This window comes from Dendrobates tinctorius, unplaced genomic scaffold (assembly GCF_039654945.1).
Source record: "Dendrobates tinctorius isolate UK_male_01 unplaced genomic scaffold, ASM3965494v1 ptg000107l, whole genome shotgun sequence".
Lineage (NCBI taxonomy): Eukaryota > Metazoa > Chordata > Amphibia > Anura > Dendrobatidae > Dendrobates > Dendrobates tinctorius.
In genome coordinates, this window is record NW_027361775.1 from 9,088,198 (window position 1) to 9,112,775 (window position 24,578).

General features: G+C 42.2%; 1 protein-coding gene across 1 annotated transcript in view; it reads right to left on the reverse strand.

The window, feature by feature from the left end:
* Positions 1-24,578, reverse strand: part of AGPAT5 (1-acylglycerol-3-phosphate O-acyltransferase 5) — a 66,514-nt gene that overhangs the window by 21,539 nt on the left and 20,397 nt on the right. The window contains exons 5-6 of the mRNA XM_073589173.1: positions 9,391-9,481; positions 5,024-5,185 (exon numbers count right to left, since the gene is read on the reverse strand). Coding sequence (XP_073445274.1) covers positions 5,024-5,185; positions 9,391-9,481 — 253 coding nt within the window. The remainder of the gene's footprint in view (positions 1-5,023; positions 5,186-9,390; positions 9,482-24,578) is intronic.

Below are 24,578 nucleotides of genomic sequence, written 5' to 3' on the forward strand. Positions count from 1 at the left end.
AGAATGAACTAAAACCAGCGTTTCATGAATTTCTTTTGGGGGGGTGCGTTTACACCGTTCCGCGTGCGGTAAAATTGATACAGCGGTTTTATTCTTCGGGTCAGTACGGTTACAGCGATACCTCATAGGTCTTTTTTTATGTTTTGTCAGTTATAAGCAATGAAAACTATTTTATATAAAAATAATTATTTTTGCATCGCTTTATTCTGCGAGCTATAACTATTTTTTTGCGGATGACGCTGTATGGCGGCTCGTTTTTGCGGGACAAGCTGAAGTTTTCAGCGGTACCATGGATATTTATATGCGTCTTTTTGATCACGCGTTATTGCACTTTTTGTTCGGTGGTATGATAAATCATTTTTTGCGTCGTTTATTTTTATTTTTTAAGGGGTTCGTTAAAGGGGTTAACTAATGGGACAGTTTTATAGGGCGGGTCGTTACGGACGTGGCGATACCAAATATGTGTACTTTTATTGTTTTTTGTTTTTTTATTTTCAAAAAAGAATTTATTGGGGAATATTTTTTTTTTACTAATTTATTTAGTGATTTTTTAAAAATTATTTTAACACTTTTTTTTAACTTTATTACATTGTCCCAGGTGGGACATCACTGTCCTGTGACAGATCGCTGATCTGTCACATCACAGATCACTGTGACAGATCAGCGATCTGTCACAGGCACTGCTGCAGACTTCCTCATGCCTGCGCTTTGCAGGCAGTGAGGAAGTCCGCTCCCTACAGGCCCTCGAAGGTCCCCGTCGCCATCTTGGATCCGGGGGCCTGTAGGGAAAGAGCCCCCCGCAGCAGCGCTGCACATTGCGCTGCCGTGGGGGGCTCAGGGAAGCACGGAGGGAGCCCCCTCCCTGCCAATGCTTCCCTTTAACCCCCGGTACACTGCGATCGTGTTTGATCGTGGTGTACAAGGGGTTAACGTGTCGGGGCGGTCCGAGACTGCCCCTGACACATTGTGCCGGGTGTCAGCTGTGATAATCAGCTGACAGCTGGCCGTGATCAGCAGCGCTCACCACGTGGGCGCCGCTGATCGCTATGACGTACTATCCCGTCCCTGGGAATTAAGTCCCAGGGCACATGGACAGGAAAGTACGTCTGCTGGCAGAAAGGGGTTAATAGCTCTTAATTAAACCATACTTACTGCATCACCTATTCCAGCGACACCCTTGTCTACTGGAAGAGAATTAAAATAAAAAAGCAACAATATCCTTACCTGTCCAACGAGAAGATATACATACTGTCCCACAACGAGTCCAGCTCTGCTACATCTGGATGCCTTTGGCTGGATGGTGGCATTATGCCACTATTCAACCTGACATACAGAACATAGTTGAGCTTGAAGATGATCACTAGAGATAGCTCAGTCCCCGTCGGTCACGTGCACTACAGTTGTCGCGGTCAGCTGACCGTGAGAACTTGGCTAGAGATTGGAGATAACCCCTCCCCCAGCGGCCACGTGCACTGCAGTTCTCGTGATCAGCTGATCGATCGCGAGAACTGCAGTGTAGGTGACCACCATTATTTAAAATTAGTACACATGCGTAGTAAGCCGACTTCCCGCACTTAATATGCTTGTGACTAAGAAGATAATGTGGTTTTACTGCAGCTAAAGATCGTGAATGGGTAATTTACGCAGCAGAGACTGAGTGTCTCCGCTACATAGACATGCTGTGGTCTGAAAAGACGTGCCGCATGTGCATCTCCACAGGTAAGCTGGAGGCGCCGTGCACGCATAGTGGGCATGGGATTTCATGAAATCCCATCCACTATGCAGTAACATCTGAACGCTGCGGATGGACTCAGCATCCAACCCACAGCGTTTACTGACCGTTAGAACATACCCTTTCTGTTCAGAGATAGAGAATAGTACCAGAGTTGGACATGCAAGAAAAAAAGACTTGTGGCATATCCACAGACTGACAAATGTCTGAGAAGCAAGTCCTACTTCTGAGATCCCGCCCCGCAGTGTGAATAAATCAGAACAGAGTGCGGGGCGGGATCTCGGGCCGCGCGTCCACGCAGGCACGAGAAGGAAGACATCATATGATGTCACTGGACGGGCAGCGCTAACTGCGCATGCCCAAGAAACAAGATTACAGCACAGGCGCCGGGTAAAAAACAATGCTGAAGAGGCGGCACCCAGAAGAATGGAGGAAATGATTGATGGCCGTGAGGCGTCTGTGTCCGGAGGGAAAGACCTGCCCCCCCCGGACAAACTAGAGGTATGAGGGACAAAACTATAAAAACGATTCTTTCAGCGGTGGAAGGGACCCCAACTAAAAGAGCCACCTTGACAGAATGCAGCATTAGTGCTGCACAAGGTGGCTTTTTTAGTTAAAAACGCATGGGGGGTGGGGGGGGGGGGGGGTGACAGGTTCCCTTTAATAACGTTTGGTTCCGACCTTCCTATAAATATAGGCTTGACCAAGTTATTAGCCAGAGTTAAGTGTTCACACTAGGCAGTTAGGTTAGAGACCCATTCGATCATGAGATTAACCTTGACGTTGGTGAATGGGCTCGCATTTTGTGCTAAGCATCTCATGTGTTTTTTCTAAATTTCAAAAGCCATTACGCTATTCACACTTCATATATTTCATACTGACATGTCTTAAAGCAATTGAATGCAACCATTTTTTCATTTTGATATGCATGCTGTTTTTTGATATATTCAGACTAGTTCTTGATGTGCTGTCAGTTTTCTGTTATTTGCATAAAGGACATCATAATGGGGTTCATTATGAGAAAGCATACATACAAAAACCAAGATAGGGTAAAGTAGATGATCACAAAGTGATCAAAGAAATAAAGTCCATAAATAGGAATAAGTAGGCAAGCCCAAGTGGCATTTTGCCATCTCATCAGTCCATGAAAAAAAAAAAAAAAAAAAAGCACCCGATGCGCATTTCGCGCCTAGCTCTGTCATCAGATCTGTAGATGTGTTTGTAATGTGACAAAGCTCAGCTCTGCCCCTCCCTCCACAGTGGCTGCTGTGTGATTACATACACCTTTTAGCTTTCATCACATCTGTTCCCTACACTTTGTAATCACAGCAGGCAGTATGTCCATAGATGTCTCACACTGGAGAAAGCCTGTTTTAAGCTATTATGGTGTAGTGTACTTTATTCCATTGTTCCATTGTATTTTGCTGCCTACTTATAATTGGTTACTGTCAAGCAGGGGAAGAAGTACACACCCATAGAGTTTTACCATCTAATATCTCAGCAACAGAGGCGAATATATATATGCCATGTTCAAACTTGTGAACGGTCCTCTTTAACAGTTCATGGACTACATTGATGCAGAAAGGCTGCCCTGTACAATAGTGTTATGTCTACAATAAAAAAAAAAAGACTTCTCAGAAACAGCAGATGGAGATTTTTAGTCTTTTGTCAGCAGATTTTGAGTGTGTGCTGACAAAGCTACTTTACAGCATGTACCTATAAATGTTAATGGCCGCAGCTCGAGACAAGCCACACCATTAGATCTCAAACTCAACAGGGAATCTACATTTAAGATTTAATTTAAGGAATGTCATTATTGAAAATTACATATAAAGCAAAATGTGATACATGATCAAAATGCACTGTATTCAGGAGTATAAAATATGATTTCAGACATATTTGTGAGCACTTATTCTCATGCCAAGGGGAAAAAAAGCATTGCAAGAACATAGCTTTTCTTAGGTACAGTGTTTGTGAAAATATGAAATACTTGTCAACACAGCCATAAACCTAATCTGGAATCCAAACAAATGGAAGAACTGGCAAAGGAACACATTCTGGACTGAGGAACATCCTGAATATGACTGGAAGAGGCTATATATTTATACGGCACTTTAATAGAGATAATAACTCAAGGGGAAATTACCGTCACACAGTGAACGGCTTGTCCTGGAAGACATTTGGCGGTGAAGCACAAAGTGATGCATCTTATTTAGAAGAAGAGGCTTCACTAACGGATTTACAACTGATTACACAAAGCAGAACTTTTCTGTGAGAAGCTTATCATCACGCTGGAGAATGTAAAGTAGGAATTAAAGTACACCATCATAAATCCATGCAGTGTAGCTCAATGTCTACTTGCTTAATCCAGTTTATTAAAAGATGATTAATAGACTACGGACAGGAGTCCATTTATAGGGATATTTTTAATTAATTGAAACCAAATATTATTGCAAAGTTTGTGTCCTGTATAAAATGATATGTAGGAAACAATCTCATCTTTACAAAGAGGTTCCCCAAGGGAAAGACCTTGGGTGATCAGAAGATTACCGCAGGCACGGATCCTGGCAAACAGCAGATTTTGCAATAGAAAACCAAGATGGCATTTCCCTTTCCATGGCTGATGCAAGGAAAATGTCATTATATGTAATAATGCATGTAATAGACAGATGGCTCAAGTTCACCAAAACTGGAGCCACTTCTACAGAGTGACTTTCCATTATGGCTGAGCAACAGACCACCTCTATACAGTTCATATGCTCTAATACAGTGTTTGGACAGAGGTTAAAGGGAATCGGTCATAAAAACGCTATTAACCTGCAGATATCAGGTATATATTTGCAGATATCAGCCCCTGATGAGAAGCAGCAGTTTCAGTACCGACTGATGGTAGTTCACAGCCCATGAGAGACCACTTGTAATGCAAAGTAATGCGAGCGCCTAGAGTCAAAGCACTGATCCCGGACCCAAGTATGTCTAAGTTTTATTTGAAGCACTGACGCATTAAAAGAAGCTGTCAGCAAGTAGTGGACAACCCCTTTATGGCTATTTCCCTGCCCATGGCTGGCTGCAGAATGAGTTTACTCAAAAACTTAGGGCTCATTCTGATGCAGAATTTGTAAGTTGTCTTTTACTGAGCTTCTGGTGATTTATGACCATAGACCACAATGGAGAGCTGAACTTTTATGTGGTCATACAAAAAGCTCTATATACCCTCCAAAGCCAATGCTATAGCAAACCAATGCATTACAGCCATGTCCAGAAACTGAATAGAGTATACTGTAAAACTACCTGTCATGGAAGGGGCTTCTTTCCTTTGGCCACCCTCAGTGATAGTCTTCTCATAAGCAACAGTCACATCATATACAGCATCCAAGTAGTCATGCATGGTCTCAATCGCTATGTGAGTTGCCTTGACCCGTGGTGTCAGCACGTGTTTAAGAACGGGTAGCCCTAGGAAAAAAACAACGTACTGTACAATTAGTTATGGAAACAGTATATTAGATATCCAAGTTAGAACATTTAATGATACAAAGAATTTATCAGAAAAAAAAAAAAAAAACACCGAATCAAAAGCATGGAAAAGCAAAGCAAATGTGTATACACACATATACATACATATTATATACAGCTCTGGCAAAAAAAAGTAAGAGACCACTGCAATTTAAAAAAAAAAAAAATCAGCTTCTTTACATGTCTGATAGCCATTCCAGTCCAGTGTCAGTTGAATTCCAGCCAGAGTACACCTCATTCTACTTAATGTGCTTCTGATTAGGTGATCACCTGAACCAAATCTTATTTAACGAAGGAAAGTATAATATGTGCACACGTTGCGGATTCCACTGCGGAATTTTCCTAGCAGATTTTGCTAAATCCGCAGGTAAAATGACCTGTTCTTTACCTGCGGATTTAGTGCAGATTTCCTTCGGATTTCACCTGCGTTTTTACACCTGCGGATTCCTAAAATGGAGCAAGTGTAAAACGCTGCAGAATCCACACAAAGAATTGATATACTGCGGAAATGAACACGCAGCGGTTCTGCTGCAGATTTTTCCGCAGCATTTGCACAGCATTTTTGTACAACGCAGGAGAATCTGCTGCGGATTCGCAGGGCCAAATCGGCTGCGGATCCGCAACAGAATCCACAATGTGTGCACAGGGCCTAAATAACCCCGCTGTGGTGCTCACAATCCTCTTGCAATAGGACAAGCTGGATGGGAAAACAACTGCTAGTAATATCCCAAAAGTAATAGGAATGAAAAAATAACTTAACCATGCCAAAGGAGTTGAAAAGAAAAGTCTTGAGTGAGGAAAAGGGCTCAATTCTGGCTTTACTAGCAGAGGGATACAGTTAACGTCATGTTGCCTCCATCCTTAATTTCTAAAACGGCAGTCCATTATAACAAGGTCAAGCAGCAGACAATAGGGACAACAAAGCTACAGACTGGTACAGGGCAAAAACGACTCTCCACTGACCGGGATGACCATCTTAATCGAATGTCACTCAGCAACCGCAGGAGGACATCAAGTGACCTACAAAAGGAATGGCAAATGGCAGCTGGGGTGAAGTGCACGGCAAGAACAGTTTATAACAGGCTCCTAAAGGCAGGGCTCAAGTCATGTAAAGCTAGAAAAAAGCCTTTCATCAATGACAAGCAAAGGAGAGCCAGGCTGAAGTTTGCCAAAGACCATAAGGATTGGACTATAGAGGACTAGAGTAAGGTAATCTTCTCTGATGAGTCTAATTTTCAGCTGCCCAACACCTGGTCATCTAATGGTTAAATAGAGACCTATAGAGGCGTACAAGCCACATGTATTGCACCCACTGTGAAATTTGGTGGAGGATTGATGATGATCTGGGGATGCTTCAGCAAGACTGGAATTGGGCAGGTTAATCTATGCGAAGGACGTATGAATCAAGCTGCATACAAGGTTATCCTGGAAAAACAGTTGATTCCTTCTGCTCAGGCAATGTTCCTCAACTCTGAGGACTGGTTTTTCTAGCACGACAATGCGCCATGCCACACAGCTAGGTCAGTCAATATGTGGATGAAGGACAACCACCTTAAATCTCTGTCATGGCCAGCCCAATCTCCAGATCTGAACCCCATTGAAAACCTCTGTCATATAAATCAAGAGGAAGATGGATAGTCACAAGCCATCAAACTGAAGAACTGCTTAAATTTTTGTACCAGGAGTGGCATAAGGTCACCCAAAAGCAGTGTGAAAGACTGGTGGAAAGCATGCCAAGACGCATGAAAGCGGTGATTAAAAATCATGGCAATTCCACAAAATATTGATTTCTGAACTCTTCCTGAGTTAAAACATTAATATTGTTGTTTCTAAATGATTGTGAACTTGTTTTCTTAGCATTATTTGAGGTCTGCAAGCACTGTATTTTTTTGTCATTTTGACCATTTCTCATTTTCTGAAAATATAGAAAATTTAGTGCTTGGAAATTCGAAGACATGTCAGTAGTTTACAGAATAAAATAGCAATTTATAATTTTACTCAAAAATATACCTATAAAGAGAAAAATCAGGCACACTGAAAATTTTGCAGTGGTCTCTTAATTTTTGCCAGAGCTGTAGGGTTTTTGCAATATGTCACTTACGGGGCAGCTTAGTGTAGTTTTGATAAAATGACAGCATTATCTCACTAGAGGACTAGTAAACCTGCTGCCAGGTAGTCAAGCATATTCATAAGCTCTGTATAACCCCGCCTCCACCACTGATTGGTAGCTTTGGATACACTGTACATGGGCAGAAAGCTGCCACCCAGGGCTGGAGGCAGGGTTATACAGAGTTCCGCATTCAGAAAGCTGCTAGATCTACAACAGAGAAAATCATGATTTTATCAAAATGTCAGCAAGGAGCCCACTAAGTGACACAGGGTTTCTGCTTCACATTATGCTCCTGTCAGATTGAGTACCAAAAACCTGATGGCAAAGTCCCCATATAAATAATCATTAAAAAAAATTAAGATATATATTTTTTTTCCCAGGCAAAGAAAAGTACTAGGCAAAGGCCAGAAGGGTTGTGTGCAGCTAACTATTGGCCTCAATTCCATATAGAGATGATAGTATACAGACATGGATGGAAACTTAAAGCACCTAGATATGAAATCAGTAATACTAAGCAGAATCAGGCAGAATTTTGTTTTACATGATGACTGCATTATTAATTTACTACTCTCACTTGAAGGTTAATTGAGGACAGCTTTGCTTCCTTCCTCGTGGACAGATGCACGGACTTGGAGGATAATTCTCGGAGATACTTTCTGTAACTATCACTTTGCATAGTCTCCAGTGAGACAATAAGTTTTAATCGTGTATTTTTGGGCACATACTTGACTTACGAGTCTGCTCTGACTTTGATATTCTAAGTCACTATTTCACATTTCTAAATATAAAAAAAAAAGTTCAGCACAGAAGTATACCAGAGGCCGACAACAATGGGGCTAAGAATGCCTGTGTTCTCCAGCCAAATCGCTCAGAGTTCTGGAACAACAAAAACCTGCTTGAAATAAGATAGTATTTGGCCACGGAGCCATAAACACACTCAGCACGTATATGGTGAGCGTACAAAGAACATTGCTGGGTCTGAAATGGTTTACCCAAAATAGACACATTCGTGAACAAGGCGTTCAATAACGGCGCCCAGTACTCCACATCTGTGTGGGCGCACTAAGTTTATCGTAGTCGTCTCGTATAGCCTAACTTTAGACCTCAGGGAAAAAAAAACGCTAATGCACGCGACTGCCGCAAGTGAACAAACATACCCTTACATGGTGCTGATCCTATATTTTTTGCAGAGACTGCTACGATGTGCATGAAATCTAAACCTAGCGTGCTTGTCTACAGTATAGTCCAATATTGTTACATTGGGGGAAAACTGTTTAAAGCAGATCTATTGCCATATTTCACAACACAGTCTGCATGCATTTTTAAATCGATATCTTGGACCAGATAAGGCAGGTGCACTTATTTTTAAGATCCATGCAAGCATGGCTGTGTAATCCTGATATTAAGTCCAACTACAGAAAAAAATATCTCATGAGTCCAAAGCGTATTTAACCTTGCCAGCAATCAAGAGAAATGCTGCATAAAACCTCATTTTTTTGCAGCCTTTTTTCCCCCCATTCATTAGTATGAGTGAAACACACTGCAAAAATGCTGAAAAATGCAAATTATGATTAACTGGTATTAAGGACCTAATGTGTGCCAAGAACCCACTACCACTGCCCTGAACTACTCATACAAGAAAAAAAAAATAAACAAACTATTTAACTTTAGGGCAGCATGGTTCAAATCCCACCAAGGACATCATCTGGAGTTTGTATGTTTTCTCCGTGTTTGCGTGGGTTTTCTCCTGGTTCTCCGGTATCCTCCCACAATCCAAAGACATACTGATAGGGAATTTAGATTGTGAGCCCCATGGGGACAGTGATGATAATGTGTAAAGTGCTGCAGAACAGGATAGCAGTATATAACAAAGCATAATAAATACAAGCTAGACTATGCAAAATGCAGTGTGCCATCTGGTACAGGAAAAATGGAAAATTGCAAACAGAGAAGCATGAAACCCCACGTGAAGATACGGATGGGAATGACGTAAAGGACCTTGTGTGTAATCGTTGGTGGGGGTTTGTTGCCTTACCCTCTTTCATAGCAAAAGCTTGACTATCAGCAATAACCTTCGGTATATCCGGATTGTATCGTGTTCCTTCTGGGAAAATCACAAGGTACATCTGTAAAATACAAATGAAAATGAGTTCTTTTTACCTTTAATGTCAGAATGACAGTCGGTAGTTTTACCCACATTGATGGCGATGAGTAGACCAGTGGTCAGGAGAAACGTGTAGCACGTGGGCAAGCAGATTTTTACTCTCTCTCAAAAGTGCACCCTTAAGAAATTGAGATCTTAAAGAGGCTGTCCAGGACATGAGATATTTGGAGCTTATATGAAGTACCTGAGAATTTGTAGCCAAGTGGCAGTACCCAGGAATGACCACAACACACTGCGTGCCCAATTTATCAAAGCTTTAAGCCAGTATTCTTGACAGACAGTGTTGTAGTTGATCAAAAATAAAACAAAAATACAAAACTGCCTAATAATTGTGCAGAGTGTAATTGTACACAGAAGCAAACAGCTGACTGGTGCAGGTCCTGTGTCTGGAATCCACCCATTGGATTGATGACCTATCATAAGGTAATCCTGGAAAATCATTTTAAAAATATTTCACTTGCATTAAAATAGCAAATTTATGCCTACTGAAAAAAGGTCTTAAATTGTGTACTACAGCGTCTAAGGATAGCCTCACTGTAAAACTAACGGACACATCCATAATATTTCATTGAACATATCTGTTTACAAACGTTTCAAGGGTTGATTTGGACAGGGGTCTGCGTGCGTGGGCTTAGCAGGCCAACGACTCCCTGCTCACCCATACAGCCTGTCTGTCCTGAATTTCAGTGCGGCAGGTGTGCGGAGCGTCGGTTCATACTCTCTACAATACAGAGTGGAACAGCACATCAGGGGAACAGGGTTAGGTGAGTAATTATATATCATGTGTGTGGGGTTCATAATATTCTATGGTGGCAACGAAAGGTGTACAATAGTGGGTGAGAACACCAAAGGGCTTCAGCAGGGACACAATTACTGTACACGTGCCAAAACATATGTCCTCCTCTCTGATTTTGAAAGATGGAAGGTATGTGTGACTGCAGGTCTGTGCAGAGACCACATCCACTCCGTTGAATATTTTTTTTTGGGGGGAAGAGGTGGGTGATAAGGGTGCCTATATAGGACTTGACTGGGGGGGGGGGGGACCATGATTAAACTCCTTTTTTTCCCCAAAGTACACTCTTATTAATCAGAGATAAAGCACCTAGATTTAAAGAGGTTTTTCCACTTTCAGAAAGTTGGTCCCCAAATGATTAACATAAAATAACCAAAACAGATAGGCGAGTGCTACTACTACTCTGGTGTTGGCTTTAAAGGTGATGTCATGTATATAGCTCACATCACTCTACAACCAATCACTGAGCTCAGCAGCTCTGCCGATGTAGATGGTACAAGAAGCTGAGCTCTGTAATCTGCTGCAGCAGCAAGTGTGCAGTGTCGGTGTGACGTCACAGCTGCAGTCAAACACAAACTAAAGCAGCAGTGAAAGGCCGAAGTGGTGGAGAGGGAATAGGGTGTTATTTTATCAGAACCTGTTCGGAGGTCCACTTTTATACAAGCAGGAAACCCCTGTAATAAACGGGCAAATAAGTTGGCTCGACATTTCTATAGGACAGCTAGAATCCCCACAAAACAGCAGCTCTATGAGTCTCTATGGTCAAGGATAAAACGTTGGGCATGACGTTATCTGGAAAACTAAATGCAATTGGGGAAAAAAAATAATTTCTTTAAATTAAAAAAGCAAGTTTTCCCCTGATTTAACATTTATTAGTACAGGTATAAAAGGTATAATAGCCATTGTAGCTACCAACCTAACTAATCAACCAGAAGCAGTTTCTTGGCAGGCTTCCTAGTAGACTTATCACAGAATAATCCTCAGAGAATGCCAGGTCTTTTCATCTACGGATTTATTAAGCAACCGTTTGCTTCATTTTGAGAAACAGGCCTCATATATGCGAGTCATATGAATTTAATACCTGCTTAGAGGCGCTAAAGCTAAATGCAATTACATTCAATGGGGCAGACAACTGCTAAACTAACAGCATATATATTCTCAAACTCAATTTTTTTTTCAAACTGAGTTTGTAGCATCGACCAGAGGTATGTGTCATACGGATAAGGAATGAAGATAGAGCCCCAATGAGGACCGTGACGACGAAGCCTGTAAAGCACTTTGGAATTAATGGAGCTATATAAGCGAGTAAAGTATGACTTTGGTAACTCCGATACACCAATTAAGTCAGCTCCTAGCCGTGCACTCTGCCTTCACAAACATTTCTGAAACAATGGATTGTTCAAAAGAACTCATCAAATTTGGCTTTGTTAGAACACCAAAATTTTATCCAGTCAGGTCATTACACTGCTTCAGTCCTAAATATTCCACAATCATCTGTGAGTGAAAGCATTTAGGAAGTACAGCAACTTATCTATGAAGTGGAGACCACGTAAATTTACAGTACAATCAAGTGCTGAATGCCAAATGCATATAAAAGTGTCACCAACCCTTGGCTGCCTCAGTAACTGCAGAACTCCCACATCCCCTTTTTTGGCGGATCCTTTTTTTCAAAAATTGGCGGATTATGACTGACGGGAAAAAACTGATGTGTGAAAGATTCTTAAGCAGATGCACGTAAGACTTACAGTGAGGAGCAAAAGGTAACAATGTTTTGAACTTTTGACTTTCAGGCTCCATATCTCAAAATCCACTACTGCTTTAAACGTGAGACTGTCATCATTTCATAGACAATCATCTTGGATATCTCATACATGAACTTGACTTGCAACTATTTAGCATATTATTTGTGCAGGGCCTTGTCATGTCTTCATTGGTACTGCTTTGCTCCTGGTGGTGGAAAAATATTTTCTCTTCCCGAGTACTACAAAATACAACCTGTTATCACACTCTCTAATCTCTCAGTATATTAGGTTGATTGACTGAATTTTTTTTTTTAAACAGTGGAAACCCTCCACAAGTGACACCATTTTGGAAGCTACACCCCTCGGGGAACTTATCTAGATGTGTGGTGTGCTCCTTGAACCCCCAAGGTGCTTCACAGAAGTTTATAATGTTGAGCTGTGAAAAAAAATTCTCCACAAAAACTTTTTTTACCCAAATTTTGTATTCTCACAAGGGTAACAGGAGAAATTGTACCATACAATTTGTTATGCATTTCTCCCGAGTACGCCGATACCTCATGTGGGGGAAAACTACTGTTTGGCCTCATGGCAGGGGTCAGAAAGGTGTGACGTTTTGGAATGCAGAATTTGATGGAATGCTCTGCCAGTGTCCGGTCTCGTTTCAAGAGCCCCTGATGTGCCTAAATCAGTGGGGAAAAAAAAACACCCACAAGTGACATCATTTTGAAAGCTAGACCCCTCAAGGAATGTATCTAGTTGTGTGGTGAGCATCTTGAACCCCCAGCTGCTTCACAGAAGTTTACAAATTTAGAATCGTGAAAAAATAAAAAACACATTTTCTTACAAAAATGTTATTTTAGCCCCCAAATTTTTATTTTCACAGAGATAGAAGAAAACAGACCCCAAAATTTGTTGTGCAATTTCTGAGTACACCGATACCCCACATATAAGTTCTGATTTTGCTGGACTGGTGGTCTGAGGATGCCATGTCACATTGGCAGAGCCCCTGATGTCCCAGAAGAGCAGAAGCCCTCCATAAGTGATCCCATTTTACAAACTACACACCTCAATGAATTCATCTAGGGGTGCAGTGATCATATTGACTCCACAAGTGCGTCAGGATTTTATACCATTGAGCAGAGAAAAGAAAAAATAAATTTTTACCACCAAAATGTTGTTTTAGCCCCAAATTTTACATTTTCACACAGTGAAATGGCTAAAAATGGCACCAAAATTAGTCGCCCAATTTCTGGTGAAATTAGAAATACGGTACCCCTTTTGTGGCTGTACAGTACTGGTTAGCCATACGGTGAGACTTAGGAGCGACGGAGCACTATTGGCAAATAGCGTTTCATTCCTCCAGTCTTGCAGTATGGCTAAGCAGTACTGTTGTACAGGAGGCATCCTGAAGCACAGAATTTTCTATAATAGTTTAGACTCCATATACAGAGCTCCTAAGTGCCGGAAGAGCAGAATCCCCCCTCAGGTTACCCCATTTTGGAAATTATACCCATTTGGGAATTTATCGATAGGTGTTGTGATCATTTTGACTCCATGGGTATTTTCCAGAAACAAGCAGCAGTGGATGTTGCTGACCAAATATTGTAAACCTCGACTGTAGTCCCCAGTACGTTGTAGTGTTCGTACATTGTGCCAAGTTCATGCTTTTGGAACTATGCATCTGTGAATTAGGCGGGATCTCAACGCTACAGAAATGCCAAACATGTGGACACTAACTGCGGTTTAGACACATTGGGGGGATCAGAAGGGGGGGTGGGGGGGTGGTTGGTTTTGGGAGCACAGAATTTGCTAAATTTCTTTGGGAGGGCTGGGGGGAGGGGCATTTAGCTTTTCCAGAGCCTTTGTGCTACCAGAAAAGTGGAAGCCCCTATATTTCAGTTAACACATGATGGATCTGTGTGGGGGCTATTTTGCTGATTGAGTTATGCTTTCATTGGGAACATTTTACATAACATTTTTGGATCATATTTAACCTGTGCTCTGTGCTGAGCACTTACATCGGGACTTCCCTTTAAATCTCTGAGTGACACAATTCAGATATGACCAAGGGATCCATTCACTATAATGAGGCAGCAGAGATACTCTGGACTTTCTGGGCTCTGATCAGCGCTGTCCTTTTTTCAGAAGTGCACAAAAGTGTGTCCAACTGCACTTTCATGCACTCCTAATAAAAAGACGGACACCGCCAGATCACAAGTCAGTGTCCACAGTGCCTCCAGCCGGGGGTTCGGTCTGAGTCACGTATTTCAGAGATTTACAAAGAAACCCCAGAGTAAGTGCTCAGCGCAGGATAAATTTGAGCCGAGCCTTACCGCGATCTTTGAAAGGCAGAGTGAACAAATCAACAGCAGGTGAAAAAATGGTTTTTTTTTGTTTTTTTTTTTACACCATTCCTTGTGCAGTATAAGCAATTAGACTTTATTCTTCTGGTCGGTGCGATTTACAGTGATGCCAGATTTATATTTGGTTTTTATGTTTGGCTGCTGTTACACACTAATTAGGATTAAAACAGCCGCACTCATAGGTGAATGCAAACAGTACAAAGGCACCACTCCTGGCACTGAGAACTGGGTGTCAGCTGTCAAAATCCGCTGACACCAGGCAGGGCTCGCACAGGCTCTGTCCATTTATATGTCCAAGGTCATTAAGTATCAGTCGACCTTGATGTATGGATAAGGTTAAAAGTGATATACTCTACTAAATAGGCGCTTAAAAATGACATGGGTTGTGAGCTTACCAATTTTGACCAAAATATAGCCCAATAGCCAATGTAATGTAAATATCTTAAACATAATTCATTTTTATTGCACTTTTTCCATTTTTATGCAGGATGCAGCCAGGCCCTTTAATGTTGGTTGGGTGAATTGGGGAGTCTGCCTTGTGGGGTGCACTTATATAGTGCTGGACAGTCCACCTGATCTAATACTATGGGCATCGTCAGGCTGTTACCAGACAATGTGAATCACAAATCTGTGTGACTGGCATCTTATGCAAGCTCCAACTGGGTGCATGTTTAAAACTACACAGCCAACCCCTCCATGAATTGGTTATTATTATTATACATTTATATAGCACCATTTATTCCATGGCATTTTACAGGGAAAAGGGGAAATATAGACAAGTACAATAAACATGTGCAACACAAGGGACACGCGAGTACAGAAGGAGAGAGGACCCTTCCCACGAGGGCTCACAGTCTACAGGGATGGGTGAGGATACACTAGGAGAGGGTAGAGCAGGTTGTGCGGTTGTTCAGTAGACCAAGGATCATTGCAGGCTGTAGGCTTGTCGGAACAGGTGGGTCTTCAGGTTCTTCTTGAAGGTTTCCGTTGTTGGTGAGAGTCTGATGTATTGCGGCAGAGAGTTCCAGAGTATGGGTGAAGCACAGGAGAAATCTTGTATGCGATCGTGGGAAGAAGAGATGAGGGGGGAGTAGAGAAGGAGATCTTTAGAGGATCGAAGGTTGCGCGCGGGTAGGTACCAGGAGGCCATGTCACAGATGTATGGGGGAGACAGGTTGTGGATGGCTTTGTATGTCATGGTTAGGGCTTTGAACTGGAGCCTCTGGACAATAGGAAGCCAGTGAAGGGCCTCGCGTAGGGGGGAGGCAAGGGAATAGCGGGGAGACAGGTGGATTAGTTGGGCAGCAGAGTGTAGGATACACTGGAGTGGTGCCAGAGTGCTGGAGGGGAGGCCAGAAAGTAGGAGGTTGCAGTAGTCGAGGCAGGAGATAAGGGCGTGCACAAGTGTTTTTGTGGTTTCATGGTTGAGGAATGTGGTAAATATTTTTGAGTTGGAGGCGGCAGGAGGAGGCAAGGGCTTGGATATGGGGTTTGAAAGAGAGGGCAGCGTTGAGGATCACCCCAAGGCACTGAGCATGCGGGACTGGGGAAAGAGAGCAGCCATTGACATTGATGGATAGGTCTGTTGGAGGGGTAGTGAGATGGGGGAAAGATGATGAATTCTGTTTTGTCCATGTTCAGTTTGAGAAAGCAAGCAAAAAAGAAGGCTGAAATAGCAGATAGACATTGTGGGATTTTGGTCAGCAAGGAGGAGAGGTCAGGTCCAGATAGGTAGATCTGCGTGTCATCGGCGTAGAGGTGGTACTGAAAGCCGTGGGATTCTATGAACTGTCCCAGGCCGAAGGTGTAGATGGAGAAGAGTAGGGGTCCGAGGACTGAGCCTTGAGGAACACCGATAGACAGGGGGCGAGGTGAGGAGGTGGTGTGTGAGAGGGAGACACTAAATGTTCAGCCTGTTAAGTATGATGAGATCCAGGATAGGGCCAAGTCTGTGATGCCAAGAGATGAGAGAATCTGCAGCAGGAGGGAATGGTCCACGGTGTCGAAGGCAGAAGACAAGTCCAGGAGAAGGAGGACAGTAGTGTCGCTTGCTCTTGGCGGTTAGTAGGTCGTTAGCGACTTTAGTTAGGGCAGATCCGGTTGATTAATGGGTCGGAAGCCAGATTGTAACCAGTCAAAGAGGGAACAGTAGGAAAGGTGGGAGGACAGTTCAAGATATACATGTTCCAGTAATTTTGAGGAGTAAGTGAGAAGAGATATTGGGCGATAGTTAGACACACAGGATGGGTCGAGGGAGGGCTTTTTGAGGATGGGTGTGATTGAGGCATGTTTGAAGGAGGAGGGAAAGACACCATTTGTAAGTGAAAGGTTGAAGAGGTGTGTTAGAGTTGGGATGAAGATAATAATGAAGATAATAATAATAATAATAATAATAATAATAATAATCTATTTATATAGCACCAACATATTCCGCAGAGCTTTACAGTTTAACAGTTCCAAAATACAAGTCATGAGTAACAATGTTAACACAATAATTAAAGCAAAATAAGACGACCCTGCTCGCGAGAGCTTACAATCTACAATGAGGTGGGGAGATACAAAGTACAGGTGTGTATTTACAATGATGTATATACAATAATGCTCCAGCCATCTTGAGGGAGTGAGGAATAGATGGAGATAGTGAACGGGCTACACACGCATGACTTTGATTAGTGAACGTGATAGGCCGCTCTGAACAAATGCGTTTTGAGGGCGCATCTAAAACGATGCAAATTGTGGATAGTCCTGATTTCTTGGGGTGGAGCATTCCAGAGGATTGGCGCAGCGCGGGAGAAGTCTTGGAGTCGGGAGTGGGAGGTACGGATTAGTGCAGAGGTTAGTCGAAAGTCGTTTGCAGAGCGCAGCGGTCGGTTAGGCCGATAGACAGAAATGAGGGAGGAGATGTGGGGGGGGGGGTGCTGCACTGTGGAGAGCTTTGTGGGTGAGAACAAGTACTTTGAATTGGATCCTATAATGAATGGGCAGCCAGTGTAATGGTTGGCGAAGAGTGGACGCGTCTGAGTACTGATTAGCCAGATGGATGACCCTGGCTGCTGCATTAAGTATGGACTGGAGAGGGGAAAGTCGAATAACGGGAAGGCCAATTAATAAAGTGTTGCAGTAGTCCATGTGGGAGTGGATCAATGAGACAGTGAGGGGTTTTGTGGTTTCCATGGTGAGAAAAAGGCAGATTCTAGAGATGTTCTTTAGGTGTAAGAGGCAAGAGCGGGCAAGAGATTGTATATGGGATGTGGAGAGATTGGTGTCAAACATAAAACCCAGACAGCGCGCCTGCTGCCGGGGTGTTATTATGGTGCCACCCACAGAGAGGGAAATGTCAGATTTAGGGAGGTTAGTAGACGGCTGAAGCAGAAGTTCAGTTTTTGAGAGGCTGAGTATCAGATAGAGAGCAGACATGATGTTGGAGACTGCGGACAGTCACTGGCGTTCTGTAGTACAACGGGGGTAAGGTCAAGGGATGACGTGTATAGTTGTGTTTCATCAGCATAAAGATGGTACTGAAAGCCAGATCTGCTGATGGTCTGTCCAATTGGGGCTGTGTAGAGAGAAGAGAAAGGGGCCAAGGAATGAGCCCTGAGGTACCCCAACAGCGAGAGGAAAAGGAGATGACATGGAGCCAGAGAACAAAACACTGAAGGAGCAGTCAGAAAGATAGGAAGAGAACCAGGAGAGAGCAGTGTCCTTAATGCCTAGTGACTGGAGCCTAGAGAGTAGAAGACTGTGGTCAAAAGTGTCGAAAGCTGCAGAAAGGTTGAGAAGAATGAGCAGAGAGTGGTCACCGTTAGATTTTGGTGTCAGAAGGTCATTGGTAACTTTGATGAGTGCAGTTTCAGTCGAATGTAGGGGGCGGAAGCTGGACTGTGAAGGGTCTAGGAGGGAGTGAGTGGAGAGGTAACGGGTAAGGCGGGAGTAGACTAGGCACTCCAAAAGTTTAGAGATGAGGGGGAGATTGGAGACTGGTCAGTAGTTTGTGTAGGATGGCTCGAGAGCGATTGATAGGTTTGTGAGTGGCAGTTTGTATCAGAATTTTGCACCTGTGCTGCCCCTGCCTTTATCATAGGGGTCTTCTGCATCCTGCTAGTGCATTGGTAATTGGACCTGGTGGTGGTAATGCTGCATCATTTTTCTGTGATGTTTTTCGAAATTTTGTTCTATGTCAGCCACATTTAGATGATAGGCCATACTCAATATAAAACAGAGATATTAGTGGATCATTTACCGTAATAAACGGACGTTTCAGCTTGATAACCCTTTCAGTATATCTGAAATTATGACATTACTACTTAGTGACAAATGTCTAATAGGAATCAAGAGTGCATATTTCTGGCAAAAATTAAGAGGGGCCTCCATATGGAGTGTCCATATGCGACAATAGTAAGGATTGGTAGCTATGGGACAGGGCAACATTTTGTTAAAATGAGTTTTAATAGTTATTTTACTCACTTATATAGCGCCATTAATTTACCCATTATGGACTTCATCACTGTCCATATTGAGGCTCACAATCTAGATTCCCTATCAGTATGTATTTGGAGAGTGGGAGGAAACCGAAAAACTCAATTCAGGGGTAAAATCTATATTCAGTGAAGACATTACTGAGACAGTTGCTTCTTTTCACCTTTTGTATGACAATTTGCAAAAACAAATCAACATTGTGAGGAGCAAATTTAACTACCGTAATAGGTTTTCCTGTGGAAGTACTCTGCAGCAAATCCAAAGCATAGAATCTTAGCGTTAGGATGAAAATTAAAAATTCTTGTTCCTTGGCTACCAAAGACAACCCCCCCCCCCCCAACAAAACTAGCATCATGAAAAAATTAAAAAAAAGCTACAGACTATGAAAACCAAATAGTGCATGAAGATACAATTTTTCCAAGCAGGCATTTCTTGAATGGCTTTCTAACAAACCATGCCTGCTGAATGCAGAATTAATAGGTGGTGTCCCTGGAAGGCTACAATAATATATGAATGACTACTACTACACTGGTATTTAACACTCATTAGAAATAAAAATATTTAAAAAAAAAAAACACACAATTGGAACTGTTCATACACAACTTGTTTCAATGCAATATGAAAATCAGTCCAAAGGTCAAAAAGCCATTTCTGGGAATATTTAAGCAACCAAACCATATTCATTTCCACCGCTTACGGTCACATTTAACACTTTACTATGAATACCTTTCATATTACCATAAGTCTTACTTGAAAAATAGCAGAATTGACGTTACAAATGTTGTAATTTCATATTTTACAGATTAAATTCAAATTTAGAGTAAAGATTCCATGATATTAAGTCACAGTATCTGATTTACTGAGATATTAATATTAGGGAAAATAAAACTGGGATTTATCAAATGTTGTCAAGTGATTCATGAAACCAACAACACCGAGAAATCACTATGACATCAAATCTAAAAAGTAAAATAATGTGAAGAATTTAGTTACAATCTTCATGAAAAGTCATGGGAAATTTCATCTGGCACAACAAGTATTCAACTATCAAATTTAACCCCTTCACCCCCAAGGGTGGTTTGCACGTTCATGACCGGGCCAATTTTTACAATTCTGACCACTGTCCCTTTATGAGGTTATAACTCTGGAACGCTTCCATGGATCCCGGTGATTCTGACATTGTTTTCTCGTGACATATTGTACTTCATGTTAGTGGTAAAATTTCATTCAAATAACTTGCGTTTATTTGTGAAAAAAACGGAAATTTGGCAAAAATTTAGAAAATTTCGCAATTTTCCAACTTTGAATTTTTATGCCCTTAAATTACAGAGATACGGCACACAAAAAACTTGATAACTAACATTTCCCACATGTTTACTTTACATCAGCACAATTTTGGAACCAAAATTTTTTTTTGTTAGGAAGTTATAAGGGTTAAAAGTTGACCAGCGATTTCTCATTTTTACAACACCATTTTATTTTTAGGACCACATCACATTTGAAGCCACTTTGAGGGGTCTATATGATAGAAAATACACAAAAGTGACACCATTCTAAAAACTGCACCCCTTAAGGTGCTCAAAACCACATTCAAGAAGTTTATTAACCCTTTAGGTGCGTCACAGGAATTTTTTTGAATATTTAAAAAAAAATGAACATCTAACTTTTTTTCACAAAAAAAATACTTCAGGTTCAATTTTTTTTATTTTACCAAGGGTAACAGGAGAAATTGGACTGCAAAAGTTATTGTGCAATTTGTCCTGAGTACGCTGATACCTGATTTGTGGGGGGGAACGACTGTTTCGGCGCATGGCAGAGCTCAGAATGGAAGGAGCGCCGTTTGACTTTTTCAATGCAAAATTGGCTGGAATTCAGATCGGACGCCATGTCACGTTTGGAGAGTCCCTGATGTACCTAAACAGTGGAAACCCCCTACAAGTGACCCCATTTTGGAAACTAGACCCCCCAAGGAACTTATCTAGATATGTGGTGAGAACTTTGAACCCACAAGGGCTTTACAGAAGTTTATAACGTACAGCGGTACAATTAAAAAATAATTTTTTCCACAAAAATGATCTTTTCACCCCAATTTTTATTTTCCCAAGGGTAACAGCACACTAAAAGTTATTGTGCAAATTGTCCTGAGTACGCTGATACCCCACATGTGGGGGGTAAACCACTATTTGGGCGCATGGCAGAACTCGGAAGGGAAGCAACGCCATTTGACGTTTTTGGCTGGAATTGAGATCGGACACCATGTCGCGATTGGAAAACCCCTGATGTACCTAAACAGTGGAAACCCCCCACAAATGACACCATTTTGGAAACTAGACCCCCCAAGGAACTTATCTAGATGTGTGGTGAGCACTTTGAACCCCCCAGTGCTTCACAGAAGTTTATAACGCCCGGGCGTGAAAATAAAAAATTCGTATTTTTTCCACAAACATGATCTTTTAGTCACCATTTTTTTTATTTTCCCAAGGGTAATAGGAGAAATTGGACCCCAAAAGTTGTTGTCCAATTTGTCCTGAGTATGCTGACACCCCATATGTGGGAGAAAACTACTGTATGGGAACACGTCGGGGATCGGAAGGGAAGTAGTGATGTTTTGGAATGCAGACATTGATGGAATGGTCTGCTGGTGTCATGTTGCCTTTGGAGAGCCCCTAATGTACCTAAACAGTGGAAACCCCCCACAAATGACCCCATTTTGAAAACTAGACCCCCTAAGGAACTTATCTAGATGTGAGGTGAGCACTTTGAACCCCCAAGGGCTTCATAGAAGTTTATAATGCCAGGGCATGAAAATAAAAAAATCGTATTTTTTCCACAAACATGATCAATTAGTCCCCAATTTTTTTATTTTCCCAAGGGTAACAGGAGAAATTGAACCCCAAAAGTTGTTGTCCAATTTGTCCTGAGTATGCTGACACCCCATATGTGGGAGAAAACTACTATATGGACACACGTCGGGGCTCGGAAGGGAAGCAGTGCCATTTTGGAATGCAGACTTTGATGGAATGGTCTGCGGGTGTCATGTGCGTTTGGAGAGCCCCTGATGTACCTAAACTATTGAAACTCCCAACAAGTGACCCCATTTTGGACACTAGACCCCCCCCACGGAACTTATCTAGATGTGTGGTGAGCACTTTGAACCCCCAAGTGCTTCACAGAAGTTTATAACGCTCGGACGTGAAAATAAAAAAATCATTTTTTTCCACAAAAATGATATTTTTGTCCCCAATTTTTTATTTTCCTAAGGGTAACAGGAGAAATTGGACCCCAAAAATTGTTTTGCAATTTGTCCTGAGTAGGCTGATACCCTACATGTGGGGGTAAAACACTGTTTGGGCGCATGGCAGAGCTTGGAAGGGAAGGAGCACCATATGACTTTTTCAACTCAGAATTGGCTGGAATTAAGATCAGACGCAATGTTGCATTTGGAGAGCCCCTGATGTGCCCAAACAGTGGAAACCCCCAATTCTAACTCCAACCCGAACCCCAACACACCCCTAACCCTAATCTCAGCCCTAACCCAAGCCCTAACCCTAACCCAAATGGAAATAAATACATTTTTTTAATTTTATTATTTTTCCCTAACTAAGGGGGTGATAACGGGGGGTTTGATTTACTATTTATGGCGGTTTTTATTTTTGGCAGCTGTCGCACGCTAAAAGACGCTTTTTATTGTAAAAATAGTTTTTGCATCACCACATATTGAGAGCTATAATTTTTCCGTATTTTGACCCACCGAGTCATGTGAGGTCTTATTTTTTGCGGGACGAGTTGACGTTTTTATTGGTACCATTTTCGGGCACGTGACATTTTTTGATTGCTTTTTATTCCGATTTTTGTGACGCAGAATGAACAAAAACCAGCGTTTCATGACTTTCTTTTGGGGGAGTGCGTTTACACCGTTCCGCGTGCGGTAAAATTGATAAAGCGGTTTTATTCTTCGGGTCAGTACGGTTACAGCGATACCTCATTTAGGTCGTTTTTTTATGTTTTGTCGGTTTTATGCAATGAAAACTATTTTATATAAAAAATAATTATTTTTGCATCGCTTTATTCTGCGAGCTATAACTTTTTTATTTTTTCGCTGATGATGCTGTGTGGCGGCTCGTTTTTTGCGGGACAAGATGACGTTTTCAGCGGTACCATGGATATTTATATGCGTCTTTTTGATCGCGTGTTATTACACTTTTTGTTTGGCGGTATGATAATAAATCATTTTTTGCTTCGTTTTTTATTTTTATTTTTTAAGGGGTTCGCTAAAGGGGTTAACTAATGGGACAGTTTTATAGGGCGGGTCGTTACGGACGCGGCGATACCCAATATGTGTACTTTTATTGTTTTGGTTTTTTTTTTTTCAAAAAATGAATTTATTGGGGAATATTTTTTTTTTTTTTTACTAAATTTATTTGGCGATTTTTTTAAAGTTATTTTTACACTTTTTTTTTATTTTTTTTTTTTACTTTATTACATAGTCCCAGGTGGGACATCACTGTCCTGTGACAGATCGCTGATCTGTCACATCACAGATCACTGTGACAGATCAGCAATCTGTCACAGGCAATGCACAAGGCTTCCTCATGCCTGCGCTTTGCAGGCACTGAGGAAGCCAGCTTCCTCCAGGCCCCCGAAGGCCCCCGTCGCCATCTTGGATCCGGGGGCCTGGAGGAAAGGAGTCCCCGGCAGCAGCCCTGCACATTGCGCTGCCGTGGGGGGCTCAGGAAAGCACGGAGGGAGCCCCCTCCCTGCTGATGCTTCCCTTTAACTCCCGGTACACCGCGATCATGTTTGATCGCGGTGTGCAAGGGGTTAACGTGTCGGGGGCGGTCCGTGACCGCCCCTGACACATTGTGCCGGGTGTCAGCTGTGATAATCAGCTGACACCCGGCCGCGATCAGCGGCGCTCACCACGTGGGCGCCGCTGATCGCGCTAGACGTACTATCCCGTCCATGGGCATAGGGGCCCGGGTCCCATGGACGGGATAGTACGTCTGATGTCAGGAAGGGGTTAATATACGTTGCTACAGATGCTGAAAGAAACGCAACTAGAATCCAGCGTTATTATTTAAGCAGAAGAACAAAGATGAGAACATGAAGGGCCTTTTACTTGGCCCGGTGCAGGGCCACTCTGGTGACAGAGCGCCATAAGATTCCACTGATATCCCAAGTGTGTGCTTCATTATCTGAACATTTCTTAGCACCTGTGTAGATTCTTCCAAGACGGAGGACATAGGCTTTTTTGTGGTGTAATGCTCAATAGGGAAAAATCATATTTGTGTAAAGTAATCGTCAAATAATGCTTGAAAAAAAAAAGTCATATTACGCAAAACATTCAAGTGGGTTAAGTGCGTGTAAATAGTTTCTCATGCAGATTGGCCTCACACAATTTAAGGCGACTTCCTGATATGACAATCACTTTAGATAAATATGTTAGCAGTCCCTCCAGTGCCTACATGTGGGGTATGATGCACGGTAAAATTGCGCCACTGTCTGTAATGGACATCAGTACTGTTAAAGAGGACATTTCACCACATGTTACATGCTAAACTGCCCACATCATGATAAAATGGCAGAAGATCTGAATAAAACCGTTTTTATTTGTCATCTCCATTGCAGAAATATTAGCGCAGTGCTGTGGAGTCAAGGTTGGTGTCCATTTTGGTGGCGTCGGTA